At 42.0% G+C, this 26252-nt stretch overlaps 1 protein-coding gene across 1 annotated transcript in view; it reads right to left on the bottom strand.

Moving 5' to 3' along the window:
• ST7 (suppression of tumorigenicity 7) overlaps positions 1-17646 on the bottom strand; it is a 144675-nt gene extending 127029 nt beyond the window's left edge. The window contains exon 1 of the mRNA XM_032106271.1: positions 17284-17646. Within this exon, the coding sequence (XP_031962162.1) occupies positions 17284-17434 (151 nt within the window). The 5' untranslated portion in view covers positions 17435-17646. The remainder of the gene's footprint in view (positions 1-17283) is intronic.
• Between the last annotated feature and the right edge of the window lie 8606 nt (positions 17647-26252).

Here is a 26252-nt window from a genome sequence, read left to right as displayed (position 1 = left end):
AGCCACCCCTGTAGCCCTCCTGCTACCAAAAGTTGGCCCTGCAAGCCTAATACATACATAGAAATACTTGAGAAATTCATCAATAAATCAGGTGTCTGCCTTTTTCTTTCATAAGAATTGTTTTTAATAAAAATACACAGTAAGCCCCACTCATATTTCATGTTCACTTACTTGTTCTCAGCTGCAGTTGTTACAATACAGTTGGGCAAATTCAGCTATTAAAAGTATTTCCACAGCAAACTCCTTCACATTCAAACTTCTTTTAATTCTTTTGACCTAGCCATTGTTGTTCAGCATTAGAAGATGTCATAAGCTAAGGAAGGGCCAAGGGCTTGTCTACCAAGGCTGCTATTCTTGAAAAGTCACTGCACTCCCATATTAAGTGCAAGAGGGGACAAAGCTGAAAGATGTGTTATGAAGAAAGACGTAGGAGATGACTTACCAGAACAGAATACCTATCCCTATGCCCTTGATATTCAATGTGGGTTGCTGGTAACCATACAGATTTGTTTTCTTGTATTTTGTCTCTGAAATCTCTCTGAAGTTAAGGTGCTGCCTTGATAGACACTAGCAAATATTTTTGTTCCATTTATGAATATCTGTCATAAAAGCACGTCACAGCTGAGACTACTCCCACTAGAAGACTGTAGTGGTTTGGTCCAAAATACTCATTACTGTTTATCTGCTGTGAGATAAGAATTAGGAGAAATGCAAAACAGGCATCAAACTTGAAAGAATATAAAGAAGTTTATTAACAGACCTAAAAGAAGAAAAAAAAATTATACCACCTTCAGAACTCTCCTCCTCCCCCCACCTTCCTCCCTTCTCCCACTGACAATGTTCAAAGACAACCCTTAAGATGTTCAGTCTGTTTACCACTGCCATAATAACCTTGTTCAGTCCATTTAGAAAGAGAAGTCTCTTCTTGCTCATGCTATGAAAACAGTATCACAACGAGACAGCCGCCCACTTCCAAATATTGTTCAGTCCATTTAGGAAGAGGAGTCTCTCTGCCTGCATGTGAGTCCTTTCCCCCGACTTGCAGCTTTTCCCGCAACTGCTTTCGAGGGTCCACTCTTGAAGTTTTTTGGGGTACAATTTTAAGGTTGAGCCGTTCAGAAACAAAAAACAGAGGCCCTTCTCCTTCCCTGGGAGCAAAGGGTCTTCATCATCTTCATCTTTAGGACTATCTCTGGGAGCATCTCTAGGGACTGAGGTTTTCTCCTTTCCCGTTTGGAGCAAAAGTCCTCATCTGGTTCATCTCTCCCTGTCCAAACTTCTCATGAAATTACAGCTGCGTCAGCATCTGCCTATCTCAGTGCAGGTGCTTTTGCTCACGAGTTGAACACTCCACCCCCCATATCTTCATGAAATTACAACAGGATACTCTGGTATATCATAGCTTCACAACAGAATTTCAGCTTTAAGCATCTCCTCTCTCTCTTCCCTCAGGTTTTCAGCTCTTCACAGCAATAAAAGGGTTACTCTCACCTCGGCCTTGCAGCTTTGCAGCTGGAATGTTGAATTTTTCTTATCGCAGTGGAGAGGGGGGAGAGCCGAGCCGCTCCGGCTGCCCACGGCAAGGCAGTGGGGGGGGGTTCCATGGCTGGAACAGGTCCATCGGCTTCAGGATGGCCGTGGCCGGGCCCGGCCTGGCCCAAGCAGGGCCTGGCCGGGCCCGCTGGCCCCCACTCGGGGCCCGCAGCCACCTGTGCCAGTGCCGGAAACGAGAGAGAGCTTGGAGGGGGAGTTTGCCTATTCTTAAATGTGGATCACAGAGGTGATCACAACTTTAAGTGGCTTAGAGAATTGTCCATATTCAAACTGGCCAGCTGATAGGTTCTATCAGTTCCCAGAGGAAACTGTAAGCACCCCTTAGCAAGGACGTCCCTTCCGGGACTATGCCTGCTAACCTATGACAAAGACTTTACAGACAAAAATTTTAAGTACTTAAATTGCTTCTACCTAGTATGCCTCATGAGAAGTCTCTTCACCTTGTGGCTCATTTACAACAAGCCACACACACAAAAAATCAATCCAGTAAGCAGAGAACAGGTGGGGAGCTGGCATTACAAAACACTGAGACCTGTTCAGCACTTGGCAACCTACTCTAAACCATACCTGTAATGCTGTTTTTCATCTTTTTATCACTTAAAATTTATCTTTGGTCTGTCTGGATGGATGACATAAAGGTGGGAGCTAGCATTTAACACGCAGCCATGTAAAGACCAGACACTTGAGCACCAACCTAGTTGAAACTTCCAAATAAGCTCATGGACAAAATCCCAATGAAGCCGACATGCACTGTTGCAGAGGCCCTTGATGTTGAGGAGTCTGTTTGAACTGTCTGATCAGTTTCAAACGCTTACATTTTTAAATGATGCTGTTGTGTACACACAAAATATCAATGGCAGTCCCGAGGAAGAATATAAAGCAACTTGAGAATAATCTGAATGAGCAGAACTAGAACGTGATTTATAAAAGAACTACCTGGTATATGATTTTTTTTAGCAAGGCAGACATAATCATCAAAGGAAGGCAGTGACTTCTTTCTTGAAAAATCCATGATAAAAAACACAAATGCTAAAATGAGCAATATACATATTCTTTTTATAAGATTTATACTGAAACAAAAGGGACATTTAAAAAAAATTTTCACTGTCTATGGTTACAGATGCCTGAATAGATCAGCTGTACTGGGGGGCAAGGGATATGCAAAAAACCAACACCTTTAAATTGTTTCTACATATACAAAACTAACAACAAAGCCATGTCTGTATGTGTGCACAAATGCTCGGACAGATTAGATGTGAGATCTATCTAATAACAGCTGGGGAGGAGACAAACCTTCAGGAAATAAAGATAATTTTGCTATTTGTACAGAATAAGTCAGACAGAGTCAGACACACGTTAAACCACAACAATTAGCACAAATTTTCCAGAGCCTTAGAAACTACTTTATGTCTGTAAAAACACTGTGGCCTTAACAGCTGAGGCAGTAGGTGGAGTAAGGGCAGGCAGGCTGGTACTAGTCACCTCCTCAGCACCTGCGTGTAAACTGTCCTCACTGCCTTAAAGCCTGCAGTCTGCAGGAGCATGGGCACACAGATGCAGCACCTATCACTACAACTGGTTCTAACTCGTTGTGTAGCTTATTTTGTGGTAATCACTTCAGGAAAACAAATATGAGACACCTTCAGTCAACAATCAGTCCTGCATTTTCCATTTCTCATCCTACTCAAAATAATCTGGCTTTATGACATTTACCATAGTTCCTTCAGTTTCCTGTAGCCTGAGACCGCATGTCATGAACCTCAACTTTCATCTGACCTTGTAAAAGCCATCTAAAGGACCCCCTCCCAAGCAGACTTCTGAAGCTCAGTGGTGGAATTTAACTTCGCCATACAACTACATCAGCTGTAGGATGGGCCCTATGACTTTATTTCTTACCTACCATGGGACTGTGTTCAACTTAATACCTCCCCTCTGTGGGTAACGTGATGCAATACCGTGACAGTTCAGGGTCCCCGCTGGCAGATAGAGGGGCTCCCCCACACTCAGCTTTGCTGCATGGGGCTGTGTGTGCATGTGCCTGCTTGTGGAAACTGGCGACCCTTCGCTAGGTCTGACACGCAGGCAGAGCGAGGTGTGTGTCAGACTTCATTTCCCACAGGCCGCAGCTGCCTCTCCTTGTCCCGGCACGACTCCCGCGCCTTTAAACGGATGCCCTCTAGCGCGAGAACTGCACAAGGCCTTTCCTACTTCTGCCACATTGCCGGGTATCGAATGCGCAATCTACGAACAGCAGCTGAGGCAGCACACGGTGCAGGGCTGGCTCAGGGACTGAGGAAAGGACTGGAAGCCAACCACCAAGGACAAGGGGGAAAAACTCCTACAAACCAACAGCACAGAATGAAAGTCTAATCTCACTGTTCCCATCTGAATAGCAACCACTAGGAAATGAAAATGACTCAAATGCCAGTGCACTGGCTTCTAGTTAGTTTCTGCATGATAAACATCTTGTGAATCAAAACTACAATTTCAAATTCAATGAATCCTTTCTATTAAACTTAAAACTGCAACATGCCAAACAGTAATGTTAACTCTGTAAGTAAATATGCCATTTGTTTTGTTCACTATAAATTAAGAACTCTATTCAAACCTCAGACATTTCCCCTCTCCTGCCACGCAGTGCTGGCACTCATCAGACCAGAGGGACCTGTATTTTAAGAACAATATTGAGGACCCAAGGCAGTTAATATTGTTCTTGCTGAACTACAGCATTCACAGAAAGCAAACACCATAATCAGATTTGTTTGAACTGGCGTGTATTTTAGGTTTATTATTATTTTATGGTATTCTCACATCTCTCATTAATATTAACTTTTATTCCAAACTGACAGCATAACTTCCTGCAAAGACAATGGCTGTGATGTACAGAATTACACTAGCATATGAGTAAAAGAATACTGTGCCATTACAGATGCACCTAATACATTCTGTATCAGATATTAAATGCTTTTCTTTCAGTTAGCAAAGCATTGTTTGATTTATTACTATGCTTATTATAAAGAGTATATGAATAAGTACATGTTAATAAGTAAACTAATGGCTGACTAAAGCATAGGTAATTAAATAACCCGGGTGCTTCTGAAAACATTGCCTTGCAGATATAATTCCAGTCTGTGTGTTTAAAATTCATATCCCAAACAAACTAATGTTGCAAACTGGAACAGAAAAGATACTTTTAATACGACTTTATCTTCACCTTAAGGACGAAAGGCAGATAAAATCTGCCTTCTGTATACAAATAAAACACATCCTGAGAACTGTGGAGCCCACCTGCACAAGACATGTCCCTACCTAACTGCATCAATGCCATGAGTTTTTGGTGCTTACACAAGGAGCGAGTTTCTGAGGGACTAAGCCCAGGAGCCCACGACTGCAGCCTGCAGCGCAAGGCTTTGCAAGGGAACGTCGGCCACTGTGGATACCACCAAGCTCCCTCACTCCTCAAACAAGGGCATTTGTGAGAAAAGGCTTCATAAAATTTCATCCAGCATTCTTTTCCCTTAAATGCTTCTCTATCAGATTAGAAAAGGAAAAGAAACACGAAGGCAAACAAGAGATTTTGGTTGGCAGGCTTCTCGTTATTCATTTACTATTTATTATTGATTTTTGTGCCCGTGAAGAAGGATCACATGTGCACTGGAAAAAGGATGATGGTAATGTACAGAGGGCTCTGTATGCCAGGGACCTCGTGGCCAGAGCAGCTGTCTGTGGGCTCTCTGTGGCTGGTTTATGGATTGTTGGTTGTTTATTCTAGACTAAGAAGGTCTCCAGTGTTCAGCCTGGACTAAACCACAAACTCCAGCTCCAAGGATCCCCTGCCACGATGCAAAGGGGTCATAACCCAGACTGGAAGAGCTGAGATCTTGGGTGATCACCAGGGTGGGAGCTACCCTCCCAGTGAACCAAGCTGGGTCGGCATTCACAGCCACGGAGCCACCTTACAACAACCGAGGGGCAGCTGCTCACACCCACAGACAGCACGGGCCGCCACAGCCCTGCTGCAGAGCGAAGAGCACGGCAGCACCCAGACCCACACACTGCTGCCATCTGGCAACAGGAACTCCACTGCACCTAGGGAAGAACAGATTTGTAAGGAAGATATTGCAGGATATTTATTTCAAGTCTGTATTACTAGGTCACCTAAGGAAAGTAGCAAACAATGCCGATTAGTCCTGCACATCACTAACTCTGTACCCCAACTGATAGAGCTGTAGCCTCAAACACAAGGGGGACAGCACTGTATTTTATTACATATACAGTACTAACATAAATATTATATGTAATGTAATTTGTATCAATATCATATAACATATTTTATATATTACTTTATATATTACTCAGAAACAAAAATAAAAACAATCACTCAATGACAGTATTGTTCCATAATCAGTCATTGCCAGTTTGAATGTGGCATGAAGAAAAATTGGGATTTTTAGATCTATCTGACTTACAGAAGAGAGCAGAATAGTACTTGAAGCACCCAAAGTTTTCAGCTGAGTGATTTATTAACTACTGGGTTTGGCTTATGTCGTGTAAAATTTGTCACACTATCAGAAAGCTTACGACACCTTGTAAAACTGAAAATTTATATTGCAACTTCAAGAGTTATAAAAATGTGTGGAAAGACAACTGATTAAAAAGTTTTAAACATAAAAGCAGCTGAGAAACTTTGCAGATTAGATTTAGACAGGTCAACTTCTTTTAATGCTAAATACCTTTATTTAACCTGCACTGCCATCAGTTCTCAGTGTCTTGATACCTGTCATGTTTCAAATCCAGGAAGGCAGTAAACGTTATTTACATTATTTAAAGCTTATTTCAGATTGCTGGGAGGTGTATGAGAGTCATTCACACTATATACCCTCTTCTATCAAGACTAATGTAAAAAAAACCTCCTGGGGCAACATTGTCATTTCCTTAACTCACTAGGAGATTTACCAACTGCTTCAAGTAGACCAGAATTGAGACACAGACTTTCTCAAAATAATAATGGAAAGTTAGTTTCCGTTTCTTCCTCACAACATCAATCTATCAGCTATGGCCTTCAAATAAAGCAATATCAGCCCTGTACAAGTAATACCCACATGACCTGGGATGTTCAAAGATTTCCCTCTGCTTTGGTGAGGACAAAAGGCACAGAAATAAAATTATATCTGAAAAAGTCAGACTAAGTTATAACTTAAGATCTGTATAAAAACAGTTAATATATATCACAACAAATCCAACAAACCAAGACTATTTCAACAAAATAAATAAGGACACAGCAAGGTAAGAAGCAGGATATGGTTGTTTCCGAAGTGAATACTTATTTCATTTTTGAATGGGAACAAAACTGCTGAATGTGGAGGAAAAAAATAATTAAAGGGCAAGAAAAGAGACACTGTGACAGGAGAAAGAGAGATATAATTCAAATGTCCAAGACATGGTTGAGTGTAAGATTAAGAGAGTGTAAAGAAAGCAACTTGCTGAAAGAAATTACATTTGTAACAGCAAGCCCCATATCAAGACAGTTTTAATAAACTGTTCAAACCCCCCAGATTATGCCAGAGTACTTAATATTTCTATTTTTAATACGCACACCCAAGCTACTGCACTATGAGGCAGTAATATGTGAAACTTGAGAATTAAGCAATGGAGGTACACAAAAAAATAGGATAAAACACAAAATAAATAAATCATGTCAATGTGCCCCTTTAAAAAAATCAGATGTGGCCCTTTAAAAAAAATGTTCAGTTCTCTTACTGAGAAAAATGAGTAGCTCTAAACTGTCTGGATTTCAGTAAAGTACTGACAGTGCTGTAGAAAGCTAGTTAAAACAGGAGATGGAGAAACCTGCAGCTAGCCTGTGAGCACTGGACAGTGTGGAGAGCACATAGAGCTGCAAACTGAGCCTTATGGAGTATTTTCATTACCAAAACCAGGAGGTGCAGAAAGCACCTGGCATGAGCTGCCAGAGATGCCATATCAAAGTTAATGGGGCAACAGGCAAGGAACCAGCAAGGAAGACTATTTCCAGCGGAAGGTGAGAAGGATTAATTGAACTATATAAGGCAGTTAATGAAGCCTTACCTTGGCATATGATATAGAGTGCACAAGCCCAATTCTGAAATGGCCAGAAAAACTGAAAGAATAAAGTACTACCAGCAGAATCAAGGACATCCAGCTGTTTTAGGAGAACACACGAGGACAGCCCAACTGACTCAATCTTATAAGGCAAGGACAGGCAGGAAAAACCCCACTAATGCATTGGGAACCAGTCTTCACAGTGGTGCTGCTGCTTCTGCAGGTAAAGGAGAGAGTTGTCACGAGCACAAACATGTGCGAGCCGGCCACAAATACATCTAGGCCAGAGTGAGAGCAAAGTTTCTATCCATGAGAATTTTCAAGTTCTGGAAAAAATATTTCAGTGCAGCCCTTTATGGGAAGATAACGTAAAATATGACTGAAGGTTGGAGTCAGGGACCCAGAGAGGCCTGTACACCTCTCCCGTGCCACAGAGCACAGCCCCTACATACTCCTCACAGGAGGACATCGAGGGTGGAAACTCTGCCTTCTGCGGAGCCGCTGACAAAACACTCTCAGCCGTAACGCAGGCCAAACCCTCCTGGCCAGGTCTGAGGAAATCCTGCAGTTCAGACACTTTTCAGAAACCCTGGAACTAATCAGAGCTCCTTGGGACTTGTGTTCCCCACAAGACTATGTGGCTTTTGGGGTGACTGCTAACACAGCTGTCATCAGCACTCTTAAACCATAAACTCTTGACAAGAATTTCTGGGAATACGTAGGACAATATTAACTGCAAAAGCAATTCTCTTGTGCTTGTATCAATCCTCCTTTGTCCTGACCTAATGAGCTGGACAGTCAGACATAGGGACCAGAAGGCACTTTTATAGCAATGCAGCATAATACAGGAGCCTACTCTGAGCAGGCAGATAAATCCGTCAAGTCAAGCACTATAGAGAAGACACTTCTGGCTTCTAAGACCAGCAGTTGTGCATCAGTGCCACCCTGCACAAGACCTCCTCAGGTCCTTCTCTTCACAGGGAAGGCTCATCAGCTCAGCTGCAGCATCCTGCTGCTGCACAAAGTTGGCTTCTGCTCAAGAAGTATCTTGAGTTTCACCCGGGGACTCTCTGTCCCCTTGTCCCCTGCACAGGGTATGGAAGGCCAGCTGCAACCCTTCTCTGACAGGGTCTGGTTTAACCTTCTCTCTGAAAATTGAGGAAATGACTAGCCTGGGACTCTAAGCTGAGACTTGTGTAAAACATACGAGATGGGTACACTGCTATCAAGTTAACTTCATTATTAAAAATAGCAAAAGAAATTTCACATGGAAGATTAAGTGCATTAGTGGATCATATAACCTTGCTTCAGACCAAGCCATGGTGTAAACAATTTTCAGTCCTCAGCATAAACACACAGGACATGCCATGAAAACATTTAGTTATGTGAAGTTCAACATCTATGGCACTCCCAGGTTACAAGCATATTTTCTTCAGAAATAAATGGCTGCCTTACAAAATAAGATTACAACGATGATAACAACATTTCTTGTGCTTTAAATTTGATCTCTGAGTGTCTTGCCACTGAGCACAAGACCCTACATTTCAACCTAACAGCCCTGACATTTAATAAGCCAAGTTTATTTGTAGAAAGTGAGCTGGAAATAAAATCTCATGGTTGCAGTTGGCACACTATACAGAATAGGAATCTTAACGATGACTGCAGTTCATTTTCGCCCTATAGCTTTCATCCTTCTAATTGGTATATTTAAGTGCACTTAATCACTTAAGCAATGAGTCTACCACAGGGACAAATCTCCAGTTTAGACTCCACAATAATAAATCTTTGTCTTCTCTCAGCAGCTGGCGAGGTTTGATTTGGACTTTGAATTTAGGCCCTTTCCTCAGGCTTAACAGTTACAACTTGTTTGTTCTGTCTGCTGAAAGCGTGACATTAACTCTTGTCTTTAAATGCATTATTGTTGCTTAAGCTTACTGTTCTTGGTGTCAAAATTGGTTGCCCTTCTGCAGTGCCTGACTAAGACACACACAAAAAAGTCCAATTAGCCTGTGCTGGGATTTCACAAAGCAACTTTAACTCATTAGTATTTACACAGCATCACTGGTCCACATGACGCTTCATAGACATGAGGACGAGCTAGAGTTTATAACACAATCTTTCAATAGATGCCTCCAGTGCCACAAAGAGCTAATTTAAAAACAGGTGGAAGGAGCCTTCACACACCCCCTTGAACAGCCAACAGAGGAGTAACATCCCCACAAGCACCTCATAGTCTGTCCACAGGACCAGGATAGACGTTATCCTAAATTCTATGACAGATGTCCTAAGTATGTCCTGAAACAGCTCTGGTAAAAAAAGGCAAAACTTAGATGCGATCATCAAATCACAAGACGAAAAACTACCTTTGGACTGAAGTGACTGGGGACTCTGTCCCCCATATTGCTACAGGCTCCCTGCAGTACCTTCATAAAATATTTAGGCCCAAGTCTTTGCGAATTCATGCATATTAATTACCTGTGCAGTAAAGCCCGGGGCCTATGCTTTCAGAACAAACCAAACCACTGAAGGTTTTCAGGATGAAGGTCTCATTTCCCTTTGCCTTAGTTCTTCCTGTACAGTTCAACAGAACACCCAGTTGTATTCAACATTCTGACAGGTATCTGGAGCAGGGCCTTATTTTGCTAAATATAAAAGACCTTCTTAAATAACTAATCTTGGAAAAAAAAAGGTGAATCCTGACTTGTTGTGACAGCCACACAAAAGACAACATCAACTTCTGACAGTAATGTTCATTCCTTCAATCCAGAAGAAACTGCTTGGCCCTCCAACCTAAGTCACCACTTAAGTGGTTTTATTTGCTTTACCACTTTCCAGGATGACAAATAACTCTCCCTTAAGCATAGAGCTTGCCAACTGACTGAACAATGCACAGAAACCTTGGACTCGGTGGGGTTGCTCTCTGGCATGTGCACAAAAGTCCTGGCACATCTGGGACTATCGGTGCCTCTGTGCACAACATACCTGCACACCATCAGCAAGTGTTTTCAGCGGGGTGTGGGAGTTTTTAAACCCCAGCATGATAGGGTTTTAACTAGTCAGCTCTCCTGTTTATTATGGGCCATTAGATTTCACTCCCAGTTTCCCCACTGAAGAGCCTGGCAATCCTCATCACACTGAGGGTCTTAGTACTACGAGAGCCAAAGATGAAGAGGCATAATATCCTTTGCCATATCCACTGGGTCCAAAGACACATCTTCAAAAATCTCTTATAAAAAATACTTATCATGTGCATTTCTCTGAGTTCAGTTTGCAGCCACCCCTTTTTTAAGATTTCTCTTCCCTATTTTAAAGGCTACTTTAGTACCTGCTACTTTCTTCCCACCACAGTTCACAGCACAAGGAACCACCTCTCTGTTAATGTGAAGGCACTGCAATCAGCACGTCTCACAGCCAGGCTGTTTCTTCAGACCATTGATGATTTGGGCTCCAATTCTGACAAGTTAACATGCATTTTAACTCCAAATATTTAGGAAGCTCACTATACGTTTGTCAGCCAGATTAAAGCTCTTACACCTCCTTAGCTACTGTCAAGTAGCTTCTCTGTGATTAGATAAACAGCTTGAGCTTCCTTAGGCTAACATTGTGCTTTTACTAGACTCTCCATAACTCCTGTCAGAGAATCCATTTTAAAATACAGGCAGGTCATTCCCTCCAAAATCCCTGTTTTATCCAACATCATCTTCCTAATTCTGCCAGGTGCTGCTCTCAGGCAGGCATCATGACCTTCTATTTTTCACTTAACGTACAGCCTTGGCACAGAATTATGTACTTTTCTCTCTTTTCAGTCCCTGAGGCACTGACACCAGTTAGCACTTCTGTCTTTCACAAATGCAAATTCATGACCCGGATTTTTGCATTTGCTTTGCAAAACAACCACCAAAAATATATATATTTTAAGTTCTTTCTTTAATTTAGAATGGTGGTATTTTCACAGCCGCTCAGACAATTAGGGCCTATGACCCCTGTGAACAATCGGGGGCTTATGCTCTTTTGGGCTAAATTTGTCCAGGCACTCATTGGATGCTTTGAGAAAATCCCACTACACATAGGCAGTTTTAGGAGCATTTCCGTAGATTTTCATCAACACACAGAGGACATTAGACTTCAGTTAGAAGCTGGCAGTACAGCTCCATGGTCGCATATCAGTCAGTGTTACAGTAAGCTCACTCAAGATGTTATCAAATATTATTTTGAAGGCTCTGGCTTACACATTTTTCCTGAAATAGTGACTGCAAATCTTCTAGAGCTTTTGCAGTAATAAAGTCAATTTCTTCAAACAGTATTTTCTGAAAACCTTGCATTTCCTACAAACTTCACTCCATTCCCAGCATCTGATGCTGACCGAAAAATTAAGCTCAATCAAAAAGTCAAAACAGTGAAGAAATGTCAAAAATTCATAGAAAACAAGTATCATTGTATACTGCATCTATGGGGCATTGATCCAGCAAGTTTTGATACAGCTTTTCCCCCAAGAATCCCCAGTTTAATCTACAAAGATTTGTCTGCTTTTTGTCAAAAGTAACATACTACTTTCATGCACGTAATAATCTCTTCCCTAAAATATTAAAGGGACAGTTTCCAAATGTACCATGATGAAAATATGCATGCTTGAAACAGTTAAAACCTGTTTTATAATAACCTCATGAATATTAGCCTACAGCAGTAAAAACTAATTTTTGCAAAACCCAAAAAGGCAGACCACAGAAACCTCTAACATCCAAACCCTGTCTGGAGGCTCAGCAGCAACTATGAATGCTTTGTGGTGCTGTAAGTGATACAGCTGAAGAGAGGGGTTAACAGTTACGAAAACACTGTTTACTTTAATTCCACTGAGCAGAAAATAAGATCAGTATTTAGTAAATATTTAATTTACATTCTAAGAAATGCAAAAATTAATGCAAGTGATTTTGGGTCAGTGAGCAAACTATCTGTAACTGATTCTGTGAATTTCATAGGCGGGATTGATGCTGACCTTGACAGAAGTAGTCATGCATTTGAAACTTTACTTTCAACAGTCAAATTCTTAAGAATACCCCAGACAAATCTACACGGCACTTGCAGGGAGTTAAGAATTCTTCCGTCTCCTTTGGTGGCATGAGAGCTTTGCTCCAGGTTTTCTTTCGACTCGCCCACCTCCACACTGACTTCTGTAGCTCACACAGCAGATGCTTACAAGGAAACCCATCACAATGACGGCAGATTGCTTTGAAGAAAGGCCAAGCAATTACCAGCAAGTCTGCAAAACTAAAACTAACTGTCCTTCAGTTCTTCTCAAAAGAAAGAATCTGTTCACTTGTTTTCAAACCATTTGAAACTCCCTGGCCTTTGTCAGGTTAATGTTTTCCAACCCTCATGATTAACTGCCCTAGCTTGAATTTATGAAGGGGAACAATACCTCCGGACCAGCTGTCAAGATGCTATCACAGCAAACACACCTCGACACGCACGGTGGCTTCAGGGGCCGAGCAGGTACCGGCAGCTCCAGCCCCAGCACCTGCAGCCGTGCACCCCCAGCCCAAGCAAGACAAACCCCCAGGCATTCAGTCCCCAAAAAATCCTTCTGTCCTACAGGTGGTTTATCACCGCAGCTTGCGCACATGCAGCTCCACGTGGCCAAATTACCAGCAGCAGGAAAAAAGTGAAATTAGTTAAATTTTAGTAACAGGCCATGGGACCATGGGAATGAAAAGCTTCTTTTCTTCTCACATTGCAGCTTATTGGGGCACATTGCACCAATGTGCAGTATAGATCTGCAGGGTCAGGAAGCCCAGAAAGGGGAGATCAGAAAGATGAGATGAGCTTCACTGACAGCAGCCAGCACCCTAAGACAGCGTAGCCCAAATCTGAGAGGCAGGCTCCATCTCTTCATCTCCTGCAGTATTTCTGCTAATGAAATCACACTCAGCTTTCTTGCACGGTTTAACACAAGATAGTTTCATAAGATGGGACTTTTCCAAGTGCTTTGCTTCCTGAAGTCAGTGCAATGCACACACTGGTGAATACATCTAAGGTGGGCCAGGCTGACTAAAAAAACCTCTCAATTTTGTGTCTTCTGAGAGACTCCTGGACAAACAGAAAACATCATTATCCTAATTTTACAGGACTTTGAACATGTCTACTTCACCCCCTGGCCACACAAACCACAGGGGTGAGTGGGGACCTGCTGATGGCCAGTGCTGCCAGCCCTGCTCCATGCCAGCCTCTTCCCTCTCCAAATGGCCGGCACCATGCACAGTGTTTCCGGTGATGGGCTTTAAGAAAAGTCTATTACACGGTCACAAATCCCACATTAATTAATTAATTAAAATTTTAGCTGTTTATTTCAGTAGGAATGTCATAATAATAATTTTTAAAAAATCATAATGAAGAAATGTACCATGTTCCTCAGATAACAACTCTGTCCTAGCCACCACAAGGTGATGTAGTCTTCCTCTTCCAGCCGTGGTATCCTGGGCCTGCTGACCTCAGGGGCCTGGCAGCACAACTTTACTTGCTTTCTTTCATTCTACAGGCTTCTAACGTTGCAGCTCAGCTGGTAACACCACAGGGCCTTGCTCCAGAACAGCTGAATAATAATACTCCACAGACACCAATAGAGCCAGACTCAGCCCAGAGCTCATACCCGTATATTTATTTTCCACAGTTTTAGGAAATCAGTTTTTCTGATTTCTCCACCCTCGGCAAACCAGAGGTTTCCTCCTGTCTGCCTTGTCACAAGCTAGTCACACTTACTGTTCTCGTCATTAAATCCGTCTTTCTGTTGCACTTTGAAAGGATAAATAAAATCATCAGAAACTGTTTAACTTCAGTGCCTCTTTCCTTCTTAGGATTTGACTAGAAATCCAAACTCTTATGTCAGGAAAAGCAAGCACATTTTTAGAAGAGGTGTGTCTTAGTTCAGATTAGTGTGGCATTCAGAAATCGTGCAAGTGCCAACATGGGAAGAAAATACAGCATGTTATGTAAAATAGGCAAGGCATGTTTAATTATTTTAGAATAAGATGATAACATCCGCTTCCTCAACTGCTTATTCTGTACTTAATACTTAATATAGGACTTAATATGTCCTCTCTTGCTTCCTGGCTAATGGTATAGTACAATAGGTCAAACACTCCTATTCATATCTTATTATTTGATCTGGATATCAAGCTTCAAAAAAATGAAAAAAAACCCCAAAAATACACAAAACACCACAGTCAGATTTAACAGTAATATTTTTACAAGACAGATTAGATTTCCATTTGGTTATATCACAGTAAGGTACTCCACTGAGGACAGTGAAATTATGCTTGGCCAAACCGAGGACCTTCAAGCCTGGGAGCTCACTGAAACACATGGGGTGACCAACATGCACTAACGCTTGGGGTGTGCACATCTGTACAACATCGAAGGAAGGAAAAAAGACCCCACACTTCTTCTTAGTAAGACTTTCTGATGCAAGTGACCAAGCACTGGTCTATTTGGTGAAACCATCTGCAATGACTCTGACTGCCAGTGGTGCACAGCCTGCTGCCCTGTCCTTGCCAAAAAGCAATTTAAGGCTGCATGAACACTAGAGACTCCTGTTTCACCATCGGAGTTGAAGAATTTCAGACAGGCGAATCCCAAAGGTTCCTTTACTAGCTGATCCAAGTTTGCTAAGAATTAATGCCTGATTATGACAAAATTGAGTTCTGCCCTCTGCTTCTAGTCATCAATTGTTATAATTCTTTTCATGATTAAAAGGCCATTTCTTTCTCTCCATGACAATACCACTTTACTGTAATCTTACTCTGATGCATCTCTCCAGCCCTGGAATAATCTTTCCACTATCTTCTCCAGCTTTTCCATTTCCTTTTAAAAATACTGACACTAGGGATGGAAAAACAAAATCATACAGCAGTAGCAAGCACCAAGTCCCCGTGGCAGGTGCCCTCCCATACATGCCACACTAGTCCTTTTGTATCACACCACTGTGAACTCTGTCTAAGGTGTTTGATCTAAGTCTCTAAAACCTTTCTAAATCACTATTTCATGAAGTGCAAACCATACCTGTGGAACTGTGTTTTTTTAACTGGCTGCCTAAGCCTGCCTCTGGTGGTACTGAAAACCAGTTTGTTTGACCTCAACTCACCAACAGATCCAGCTTGTTCTGGTAAAATGCCCAGTCATTGTTTTTAATCACCCTACTATTTCTTTATGTCACACAGAAGTTTTAGTAGCAACATTTACAAACTCATTTTCACATCACTGAAATAAATTTGATTGGTATCACATGACCAGTTCCTGTGGTACTTTATGAGCAACCTTAAATTAATGACAGTAGAATCTGACTGTAATCAACTGGGGGGGGGAACGACCCACAATAAATCAAATCCATTTTAATTCATTCACACAAGCTTTGAAAAACTAAACAAAACAAAAAATGATCATGCTATTACCAGTACTAACTTTTTAATAAATTCCATTTAGGAACAGATGATGCATAAAGACCATACTGTGCCTATTGTTCTCCCCTGGTAACTCATTTTCATCCTGCACTTTGGGACTTTCTTCAGCCTTTTTAAACTCCTCAGAGATTTCATACTGTCATTTTACTTGCATATTGAGACATTTCAGTAAACCCCAAGATGACTCAGCTGGAGTAACATTTCAAATGAGAAAGTGCATCAAGAATTAGTTTGTTCGAACTCAGAAAGAAATCAGAGGGGGTTGATTAGGTCTCAGATGGATGCCTGTGATTTTTTCCAAAAGCGAAAATTATAATAGAAAGGATTCTGACATTTTTGCTTGACACCCATGGCCTGCAATGCTTACCTGGGACGTACGCATTACATAAATTATTAAGAATCAAGCAACAAGAATTATATCGTGTTTTAATCAGTGTGCGGCAATGTCAAAAGAAACAGGATATTGTTCAAAGACATTTTATTTGAAAATTTTACCAAAATTGCATTTAAAGTTTATAAACGCAACTTGTAACTGCGTTTATGCCTAAAGTGAAAGCTGCCATATGCTGAATCTTTTTTTTTTTTTAATTCTTCTTTGATGCTGGAATTGCCAGAGGCTTATCAAATGAGAACAGGCCAGAGGGATGGGTGAAAAACGCTCAGATAACGTTCGACTTCCCAGCAGCAGGGATGCCACATGGGTTACATCTCATATGCCCCAAAACTAATTTGTCTTTTCCAGTATGGCGGTTGGGAGGGTGAGGGGGCCAGAAATTAAATTATCAAAGTAGATGGGTAGAAAAATAAGCAATTTCAAGATAAGGACATAACTGCCCAGTCCAGACCGGCTAACAGTACGTAAGTTACTGCTGATTCAGTATAGCAGCGGCACACTACCTTACCGAGTTCGAACAGCCAAAGCAAAGTCCATCGCAACAGTGATAGTCTTCCAGCAAACTTGCACTCTTATTATTTATTATCATTCAGAAAAAAGTAGCTGAGATCTAATTTTTATCAGGAACATAATTAAAGTTTTAATCCTGGTTTAAAAAAAAATGCTTGAGTGCAATGCGAATAGCACAAATAGCGTAAGACAGCACTCGCACAGCCGAGGGGGCGGCGGCGGGCGCGCCCCCGCGGGCACCCCCGGCCGAGCCGCCCCCGGGGCAGGGCAAGGGGGCCGATGATCACAGCCTACCTGTGGTTAAATTGTCATTGATCTTCAGCGGCACCCTTAAGATGTAGACGAGGAAGAGCATGATGAAGAACCACAGCGTCCAGAGATAAGTCCAGGACCAGACGATGCAAGACTTGAGCTGTTCCAAAAAGCCCGTCCCAGCTTCAGCCATGTTTTTTGGAGAGAAAAGAGGAAAAAGAAAAAAAAAAAAAAGGGGGGGGAACGGAGTGTGTGTGGGGGAGAAATCAACCCAAACGCTGCTCTCTGCTGCCACGAGCTCTCAGCGTGTGTTTGTGGGATGGTTCACCCCCCTCTCGCTGGCCGGGCCGCCTCTCCCCCGCACGCACCGCCCGCCGGGCACTGCGGGTGCCCCCGGGGCGCTGCCGGCTCTGCCCCCGGCCGCCGCCCTGCCCGCCGCCGAGCCTCGGCGAGGGCTGGCCCGCTAAAATGGACTCCTGCGAGCTCCCCTCCGGCCGAGCGGGTGGGGACGTGCTGCGGTGGCAGCGCCGGACCTGCCCCCAGCCGCGCTCGGCCGCGCCCCGCGGCTCGGCCCCTGCGCTCGGCACCCCGGCCCTGCCCGCGCCCGCCCCGCCGCCCGAGCGCGGAGGCTGCGGGGCACGGCGGCGTGCGGCCACAGCAGAACCGGGGCAGGAGGGGGCAGAAGGGCCACGCAACTTTCCCCCCCACATCTTTACGATCTTGAACAATAACTTCTGGCGGCATTTTCACCGTGCAACAGGACTTCAAGCCTAAAAAGGGCTCACGTAGGATAGTTTTTTTGCAGCTGACCCGCGTGAGCTTCTTGTTGGGTAATGAAACAGGCATAGAAGTCCCTGCGTGCGTGTTGGTGTGTACAGTGCCCAGCAGAGTCCCGAACTGCACAACTCTCCTCCTTGGAAGATAACTGTATGGCGCAATAAATGAGAGGGAAGGGACGCATATCTAATTCCGACCCCCCTGCCAAGGGCAGGGAAGGCACCCACTAGATATGCGTCTCATTAAAATAGTGTCAGTAAAGCATAAACTTCAAGTCATAGAATTGTACTTTTGAGAAATACATTTTGCTTCTTCCATGAATGAGGTATTTATTCATGAAACAACATTTGACAGCAGAATGGGATAAAAATTCAAGTCGGTAAACACGGCCGATCCCTGCTTTTTTTTTTTTTTTTTTTTTGATGTCCCACAGCTTACAAACATTTAAGTAAATACACACCACATATTCACAATTTGTTTGGATCTCTCTTCTGTGCTTCCACAGTCTATATCCAGTGGGATAACACTCTCCAGCATTGTAAGAAACAGGTACTATTCATAAAGTCTTACCAAAAGAACAAAAAATCCTGAAAATTTCTCCAACTGGTAGTAACCACTCTGACCTGAGATTTTTTAGTCTGCCAAAGAAACAGTCATCACAGAGAAAAACATTGTAGCCTTCCTAGAATGTTTACAATACCCAAAGGCATTAAACCAAAGTAAATCTGTAGCTCTACAAATTGATACCTTCTCATGGTAGCAAAGGTACAAAATTTGTTCTTCCAGACTACTGCAGGACTTGAAGCTGGATGGGGAGGGAACTGTGTCTTCTTCATTTGATGGTGGCAGGATCCTCTGATTAAGAGACCACTGTCTCCATATAAGAATATTGGTGCAGGATTGACAGAAGTTTTTCCTGCTAATAAATCACAAAACTTTTAAAATGAGAATATACAGATTAACTACATAAAACGTCATTTATAGTTTAATTACATATCGAAGAAAAACACATTTCAAATTTTTCAGTTTCCCCTTCCAGTTTTAAAGGGAAGAAATACTTAACACATTAGGTCACACCTGAAAAACCTCAACCTTATTCAATCATGCAGTTATTTATAAATCAAAATATTCCTCTTACATTTTCAATTGCACTAGGCAATTTTTCACTTTTATAAATTTTCCTCTACGTATTTTAATTTTCAGAGTATTCATGCTTATCTTAAAAAACTGACTATGATCCATTTCTTTTATGTATGAAAGATAAGAAGTGGGGCATGGGGCTTTCCCAAAGTTTTTTGTTATAAACAACTTTTCAATCTATTGTCTTTTATTGAAAGACAGGAGTGAATTGTGTTGGTTCCTCCAGCTATGCTTTCTTTACATCTCTTGTATTACTAGAAGATCAAAACACTATGAACTGTGCCCACTTAAAGCACAGTTATTAATTTTATGCCTTCCTTCCTCTAAGCACCACTGCTTCTTCTTCCCTTGAAATTACAAAAGTTTTAATACTTTGCAGTAATGTTATGCATTTCACTTCTAGATCTCCAATGTTTTTACAGTGAGCATGAAGTATTTAAAAAATAAGGATTCCTCATTGGGTGCTGTACAAAGGAAAAAACAAAAAAACAAACAGGCAAACAAACACAACAACAAAAAACAATGGCACAAACTAAACCAAGAAAACCAAACCAAACCAACAAAAACACCAACCCACCAAAAAACCCCCCAACCCCCCCCCCCCAAAAACCAACAAAAACCCCAAACAAAACCCCCCAAAAACTCAGGAAATACAAAGCATGCGTCCAAACCCAAATGTTTGTGTGAGGTGACAAGCAATTAAGTGCTGCATATCTTGACTTGTGACTAATTTTGTGCATTCATATGACAAATTACATTTCTGCTGTTCCTATTAAAGAAGCATCTAAGCTGACACTCAAGGCAAGTTCACTGTTCAGGTGCTATTTAACACAAATTATCTCTTGTCTCTCAGTTCTGTTTGAATGAAATTCCAAGCAAATACAAAGCCCTGAAACATGCATTTCATAAGTCAGAAGCAAACTGTTCAGTACTATGAAAAGACACCATTTTGAGTGTCACCTGGTTCTAGGCCCTCATTTGCTAAGTCAACATAGAATACAGCTGAAGTGAATCACTGGACAAAAAAAAATTCGAAAGTAGTGTTTTACCTCTCTGCTAAGATTTGCCACACAATTACATCATTGTTTAGAGTTTTCTCCCACAAGCCCTCAGTTCCTACCTCAAAATAATATCTGTGTGAACACTACTAATTTGTCTGCCATAAACCCAGTTCAGAGTTCCTAATTTCTCATATGACTGTTGATGACTTTGCTAAATGAAATCAGGAAGCAGAAGCAATGACAGTTACTAAGCATGAGGTACAGTGAAGTTTTGTTTCTTTTCAGAAGAAAGACATTTTATTGAACTTGGGTCCTGGCAAATAAGAGAGAATAGATGGGACCACCGTGCAGCAGAAGTCCAGTTTGAAAATTTTGCCCACACAATCTTTGTATGGGTCCAAAGTAGTCCAAGATCCAAAGCAGTGGGGTTTTTAATGTTTGGGTGTTTTAGTAAACCTTAAAATATCTTCTGTCTGATAATTTCAGAGATCAGAATGAGAGACCTTTTCTAGGCCCGTAATGTATAACCTTCTTGGAACCTGGCTACAAATTTAGATTTCATTGGGGTCTTGGCAGCCAAAAGACAGCCAGGCACACTAGTCGAGGACATTCAGAAAGGGCAGAAATGAGACCCACATGAGCTCCATTTATATATGAGCACTGGGAAACATTGTCAGCTTGGTTCAAAGGAGCCAGACATCCCCTTGACCTTCAGCTGATTCCTTCACTAGCAACTGAATCCCGTTAAGCAGCGTTATGCCCAACACTTCTTAATCTAGATACCTGTTAAACAACAATGCACATAGGCATGCATGCCTCTGCCCAGCTGTGTATTTACACACACACAAATAAATACATATGCACATAATGCACCTATCAAGCGTTATCAGCTGCATGTTAAACAACACCAGCGTTGAACTGCAGGTGGCAGTCTAAGCTGGAATCAGCAATGGTTGAGAAGCAGTTTGCCAATGGGAATGAAAGCACTGGAGGAGAGTTCACGGGATCTCGTACACAGCGCTTTTCAGACATACCAAAGTCTGCGTAAAATGCCTTAATCACATAGCAAAAATCTGTTTTCAACTAAAGTACACACAGTCTTTAGTCACAATCCAGAAAATTGAAAATATGGTAAGAAACACTGAAATAAAAAATTGTGCTTAATTTACAATTTAATCGATGTATTTTTATTAAAGATATTGCAAAAGTATGCAACTACAGACTTCTGAACAGTGTGCCCAGGCTGAAGTTTCTGTTCCCCATTCTAAAAGTGGGATATTACAGTATTACAGGAATAATCTTCAGCTTAAAGACAGTAATATTTAAAAACATGCCACCAATACTAATGAGGAAAAGTGAAATATGCCTTGAGCACCACATGTCAAAAAGCTTAAAAAAATTGTTTCCATTATTAACAAAAAGTTGTCCATGGCCACGAGTACTCTTCCAGAAAACATGCTGCTATGGAATGTGTCAGGGTAGTTGCATGGGAAGGAGGAAAGCCTACCTGAAAGTTGTTTTAAGATCTTTACTGACAAAAAATTCAACTAACAAGCTTCCCTGATTGCAAGACAAGTAACAAAACCCAGGTTAGAACTGGCTCAGTTAAGAATCAGATGTCAGTGCAAAGAGAGGGCAAAGGAAGGTGTTGCTAAATAGCTAGTGCAACTCAGAGCAGAGTTTCAGTACTTTTGGGTAGTGTTCAAAATAATGAAATAACCAGAAAGAAAACTCCAACCAAATTAAAAAAAAAAAAAAAATCAAATCTATTTTCTTCTGCTGCTTTTTTGCCCGGTTACTTTTTTTTTCCCTAAAAATGAGATGGGAATTTCACCCTGACTGTCAGCACACTTAGGCATCAAGGTGGGGCAGTGCCCCATCCCAAACACACATATTTGAAAAAGCAAATTGTTTGGGGTTTTTTAAAATCCATGGAAATATCCTCCAGGAGCACTTACGTGTTTTTGTGAAGTGGACACACATTCGTTGAGGCATTTTATTAAGCTTCTTTATAAAAGGTGGTGGAGCAAGACATGTCAGTATTTGTACAGGATGGTATGTGCTTAGGATTCATAAAGGAACCACGCGAGCTGTTAGGTTGGCCCCCGGTCAAAAAAGAGCTTTCCACAAGTCAGAATCTGGCATCTGCATCCACACATGTTCTGTACGTCACGGGAGGCTGTGGGAGAAACAGGGAGGCAGAGGCAGATGGCCAAAAGCCCGGAGGGAACCAGCACTGGTTTCTGCCTCCCCTATTGAGGTTGAGGAAAAGGACAAAAGCTCTGCTCCCCACTCTACTCATGCCTTGGACTGAAGCCAAACAGTAAATCTTCTTTTCCTTTTTTTGTTTTTTTTTTTAAGGAGATGCATTTGTAGGAGATGTAGAAGATATGGCCTTTTTTCACTGATTGGTATCTTGACCATTTTTTTTAAGGAAAAATATGTTGAGCATGGTCTTCAATTTAGTGAGTGTTGGTATTATACTTAATGAAAACATTTTAAAGAGAGAAAAAGGTCTCAACTCCTCCCATGTGAAATCTGCAATTAGCAGAGTGAAGTTTATTTTTCCTCTAGGATTTGCAACACGGCATCTTTACCTGCTACGTATCGGTAGAAGCACAGAAATCCACTGGCAGTTACATTTTACTTCTTCTCCAGACTTTCAGAGGAAGGAAACAGAGCAGTCACTGTGCTGGATCATGTACAGGTAATTATTACTGCTTGAGGCTGGCAACAATTACAAAGGACAAGAACAGCTCTGCCTGTAGGCAGGAAGGGATTGAGCAAGCCGTGGAAGCAGGTAGCATCTAAATAGCATGTCATTTACCCATATCACAGCTAGATTTGGCTCCCAAGCCAAATCTTGTTAAATCTTTGCAAAATTAAGTGCCAAAATATCCTTTTGCCTTGTCTGATGCAATTGTTTTCTCCTTTTCTTGCTTGTCTTGCCTCTCCACACCCATCCAGTATGTCATTGAAAAAGAAAAACCTCCCTCATAGAGCCTCTTCTTCTTACCCTCTCCACAGATGAAGGTCTCTGTGAGCTCATCTTTAAATTTGGGCTACAGAGCAATAGTCTGTGTTACACACTGGCTTCATCATGTCCTACTTTCTTCCCTCCTTTGCTCTTCAGTTTTGCTTGATCTGTTCTTGCTGGGTCACAGCCTTCTGTCTTCTGCACCCAGCAGTCATTCTTCAGATCCAAACACCTTTCTCACAGCATCCTTTAATTCAGTCCATCCTGCCTCCCCTTTTAGTAGTGATGCTGCTGACTGAATCAGTTGCTCTGCATGGCAGCAGGGAAGAGGAACAAGATGAAAACCCTAGTGGGCAAGCAGGGAGCTTCACCCATACACTTCTGCTCCGCTCAGCATTTCCTAGCCTTGCTGGCAAGGCACAAATAGCCCTATTGAAGGGGCTTTTCTTACATCAAAGAACTAGGAGGGATTCTGAGAAAAGGATATAGTAATGGTTGCTGCTCACCTTGTGTGGTGATTCCACCACAGGACTGCCACATGATTGTAGCAAACCCATCAGCTGCATTGAAAACCCACTGTTTTAGATAACCTTGGAGCCTCTTTTACTGGGTATGTTACTTTGTTGGTAATTTTCATGATTCGTAGAACAGTAATCGTCGATTGTGAGATTGCCCAGGTTGCATCTGCTACTGCCCTGTTTCTCAATGTTGTCATCACCTGTGTTTTGACACCAGGCTCTGGGTTACCACTCTGTCAGCAGCTACCATCTGGGTAGCAACTTTACTATGTCTGAAAGGATCTTACCCAGAGATAAATCCAGGTAGCTGGATTTATTCATTGGGAAATTATATACTGGCACACTCCCCCCATTCTTCCTTTACATTCAGGTGGAGTAACTCTGGCCACATCAACTGCTGGTAGGACTACAAGGCACACTGTTTCCAGATGAAACAAGTTCTTATAGGGAAGATGATGGTTCACTAAGTTTAGTAACAAACTGGGAAAAGACCCCTACTAGTTACTGATTTTACCAAATTCTATTGCACCCAGAGAATCAGTCATGCAGAAACCTTTGCCTTGCAGCAAAGCTTTGGAACAGGAGCAGCACTTCAATTCTTAGTGAGCATATGGCATTTACTTTCTTAGCAGCATCTCTCAGGTCTAGCCTTCTGTAGTTGAGCTGGCTCCTGGCACCAAGCACAGATAAAGAACCCTTCATACTCAGTATACGCCTACAGGAACTTTAAACAGGCTCTTGAATGACTCACACTTTTCTGATACTCTAGAAGTAATTCTGGCTAGCTTGGTGGAGACACACATTGAGACATATGGAAAGTGCTCGCATGGATGTTACAGCAGCTAGCATACAGTTTTTCACCAGGTGAGATGCATCTCAGAGCTTGTCACCTCTGACTGATCACTGATTCCTTTTCCTTGCCATAGAAAAAAGGTAGGAAAGAAGCATACTGTGTGCTTCCTAGCACAAGACAGGGGGTGCACTTCAACTCCTCAGTTTTAACTGATGTCAGTACCTACTGAAAAACAAAATACCTGTTGTTGGCACAATATCCCACATCACAAGGATTTAGTTCATCACCCTGGAAAAGTTCACAGCAGCCCATCTTTTCATGCCAAGATGCTCTCAGTTCAGAATCTGTGTGCTGGCTGGTCCACATCATTAGGATGCAGATGGTCTCATTTTTTGTACATTCCCAGTACCTGCTTTGTCATTAGAGAAGGATAACATCAGGCACACCTACCTAGTAGTGGCTGATTGGTTGGTTTTATCTCCTTAATTTAACATGGGGTTTAAAATTCCTAATAGCTGATGAAGATAATACTAGAGAATATTATTGCAAGACCAGATTCTAGCAAAAGGAAACACAAGTACCAGCTTAGTATCACAATAGCCTGCAGTATTATCAGGGCTGAAATGAACAATATGCAGAGAAAAACAAGCGTCTCAAAATGTGCAGAAACCAAAAAGGAGAATGTAAGGAAATTATACTTAGAGTATTGGATTTCATGTAGTAATTGGAGTTGCAGTATTCAGTCTTTAATCTAAAAGCTACAGTCTGGAGATGCTCTTCAAATATATAAAACGTGGCAATGAGAATGGGAAAAAGCCCTTCTGTATGCCCACAGCTAAGACAAAAAAGGTCAAGACCTGGCATGGTAGATGTCTTTTCCTACTATCTACCTTAATATTAATAATACCAAAACCTACAAGAACTTGGAGAGGAAGGATAATCTTTAGTAATTTATTTCAGAGCAGACAAGTCCGTCCTACCACATAAAGTCGAGATGCAGGTGATGGTGCAACAACTCTGGAAAAAAACCCCCAACATAAGCTTTCACATTCCATTCAAGGATTTCTAACACCACTATTTTTTCAGAAACCTTCCAACTGAATATTGAATTTCGGAATCTGTAATCAAAACTGCTTTTTGGCTAATCGTTTTTGCTACTTATTGTTCCTGTTGTTACAGTGAAGTTAAAGACTTGCAAAACTTACCAGTTTTACAGCATCCAAAAGCTGGTTTGACAATCACGTGCCACTTGAAAGAATAGAGCAGATTTTTCTTCCTGCTACTTAGTTTAAAACTGCTAATGGCTCCTGAAAGCTCAGCGCTTACTCCAGTGCGTATGCAGATATTAACCTTAAGTGTCACAGCGAAGTTAAAAATGTATGCATTTAAAAAATCTGTTTCTATTTTGAATATTGATTCATTTAGTAACTACCTTGCTGCTTTTCCAAGTCTGTTTCCCTAATTTCCAGATTATGTGTAAGTTATTACTGCATGGTTAGACCCAGGTCACTGTAAATAGCAGGTTATTAACAGAAGGGCCACCAGGACATTTGGGGCAGCAGCCCTAGTTGTGCCTGGTTAAGACAGGCTGTGCCAGGACAGGGAGAACAGCTCGATCAATGCTTGTAGCACATGTGCCCAGACAGACGGGCAGCAGAGGCTGCAGCTCACGGGCACTGTACAGCGCAGCCTTTGGCTGTGACTGCTGTGCCAGCCTCCATCCAACCCGTGCTCCTGGAGTGCAACTTCAATTGAACTGACCCTTTCCTCAGAGCTGCAGCATCAGGCTCCCTGTCACAGGCTGA

This window comes from Corvus moneduloides, chromosome 4 (genome assembly GCF_009650955.1).
Source record: "Corvus moneduloides isolate bCorMon1 chromosome 4, bCorMon1.pri, whole genome shotgun sequence".
Classification (NCBI taxonomy): domain Eukaryota; kingdom Metazoa; phylum Chordata; class Aves; order Passeriformes; family Corvidae; genus Corvus; species Corvus moneduloides.
This window is presented reverse-complemented; position numbering and strand designations above follow the sequence as displayed.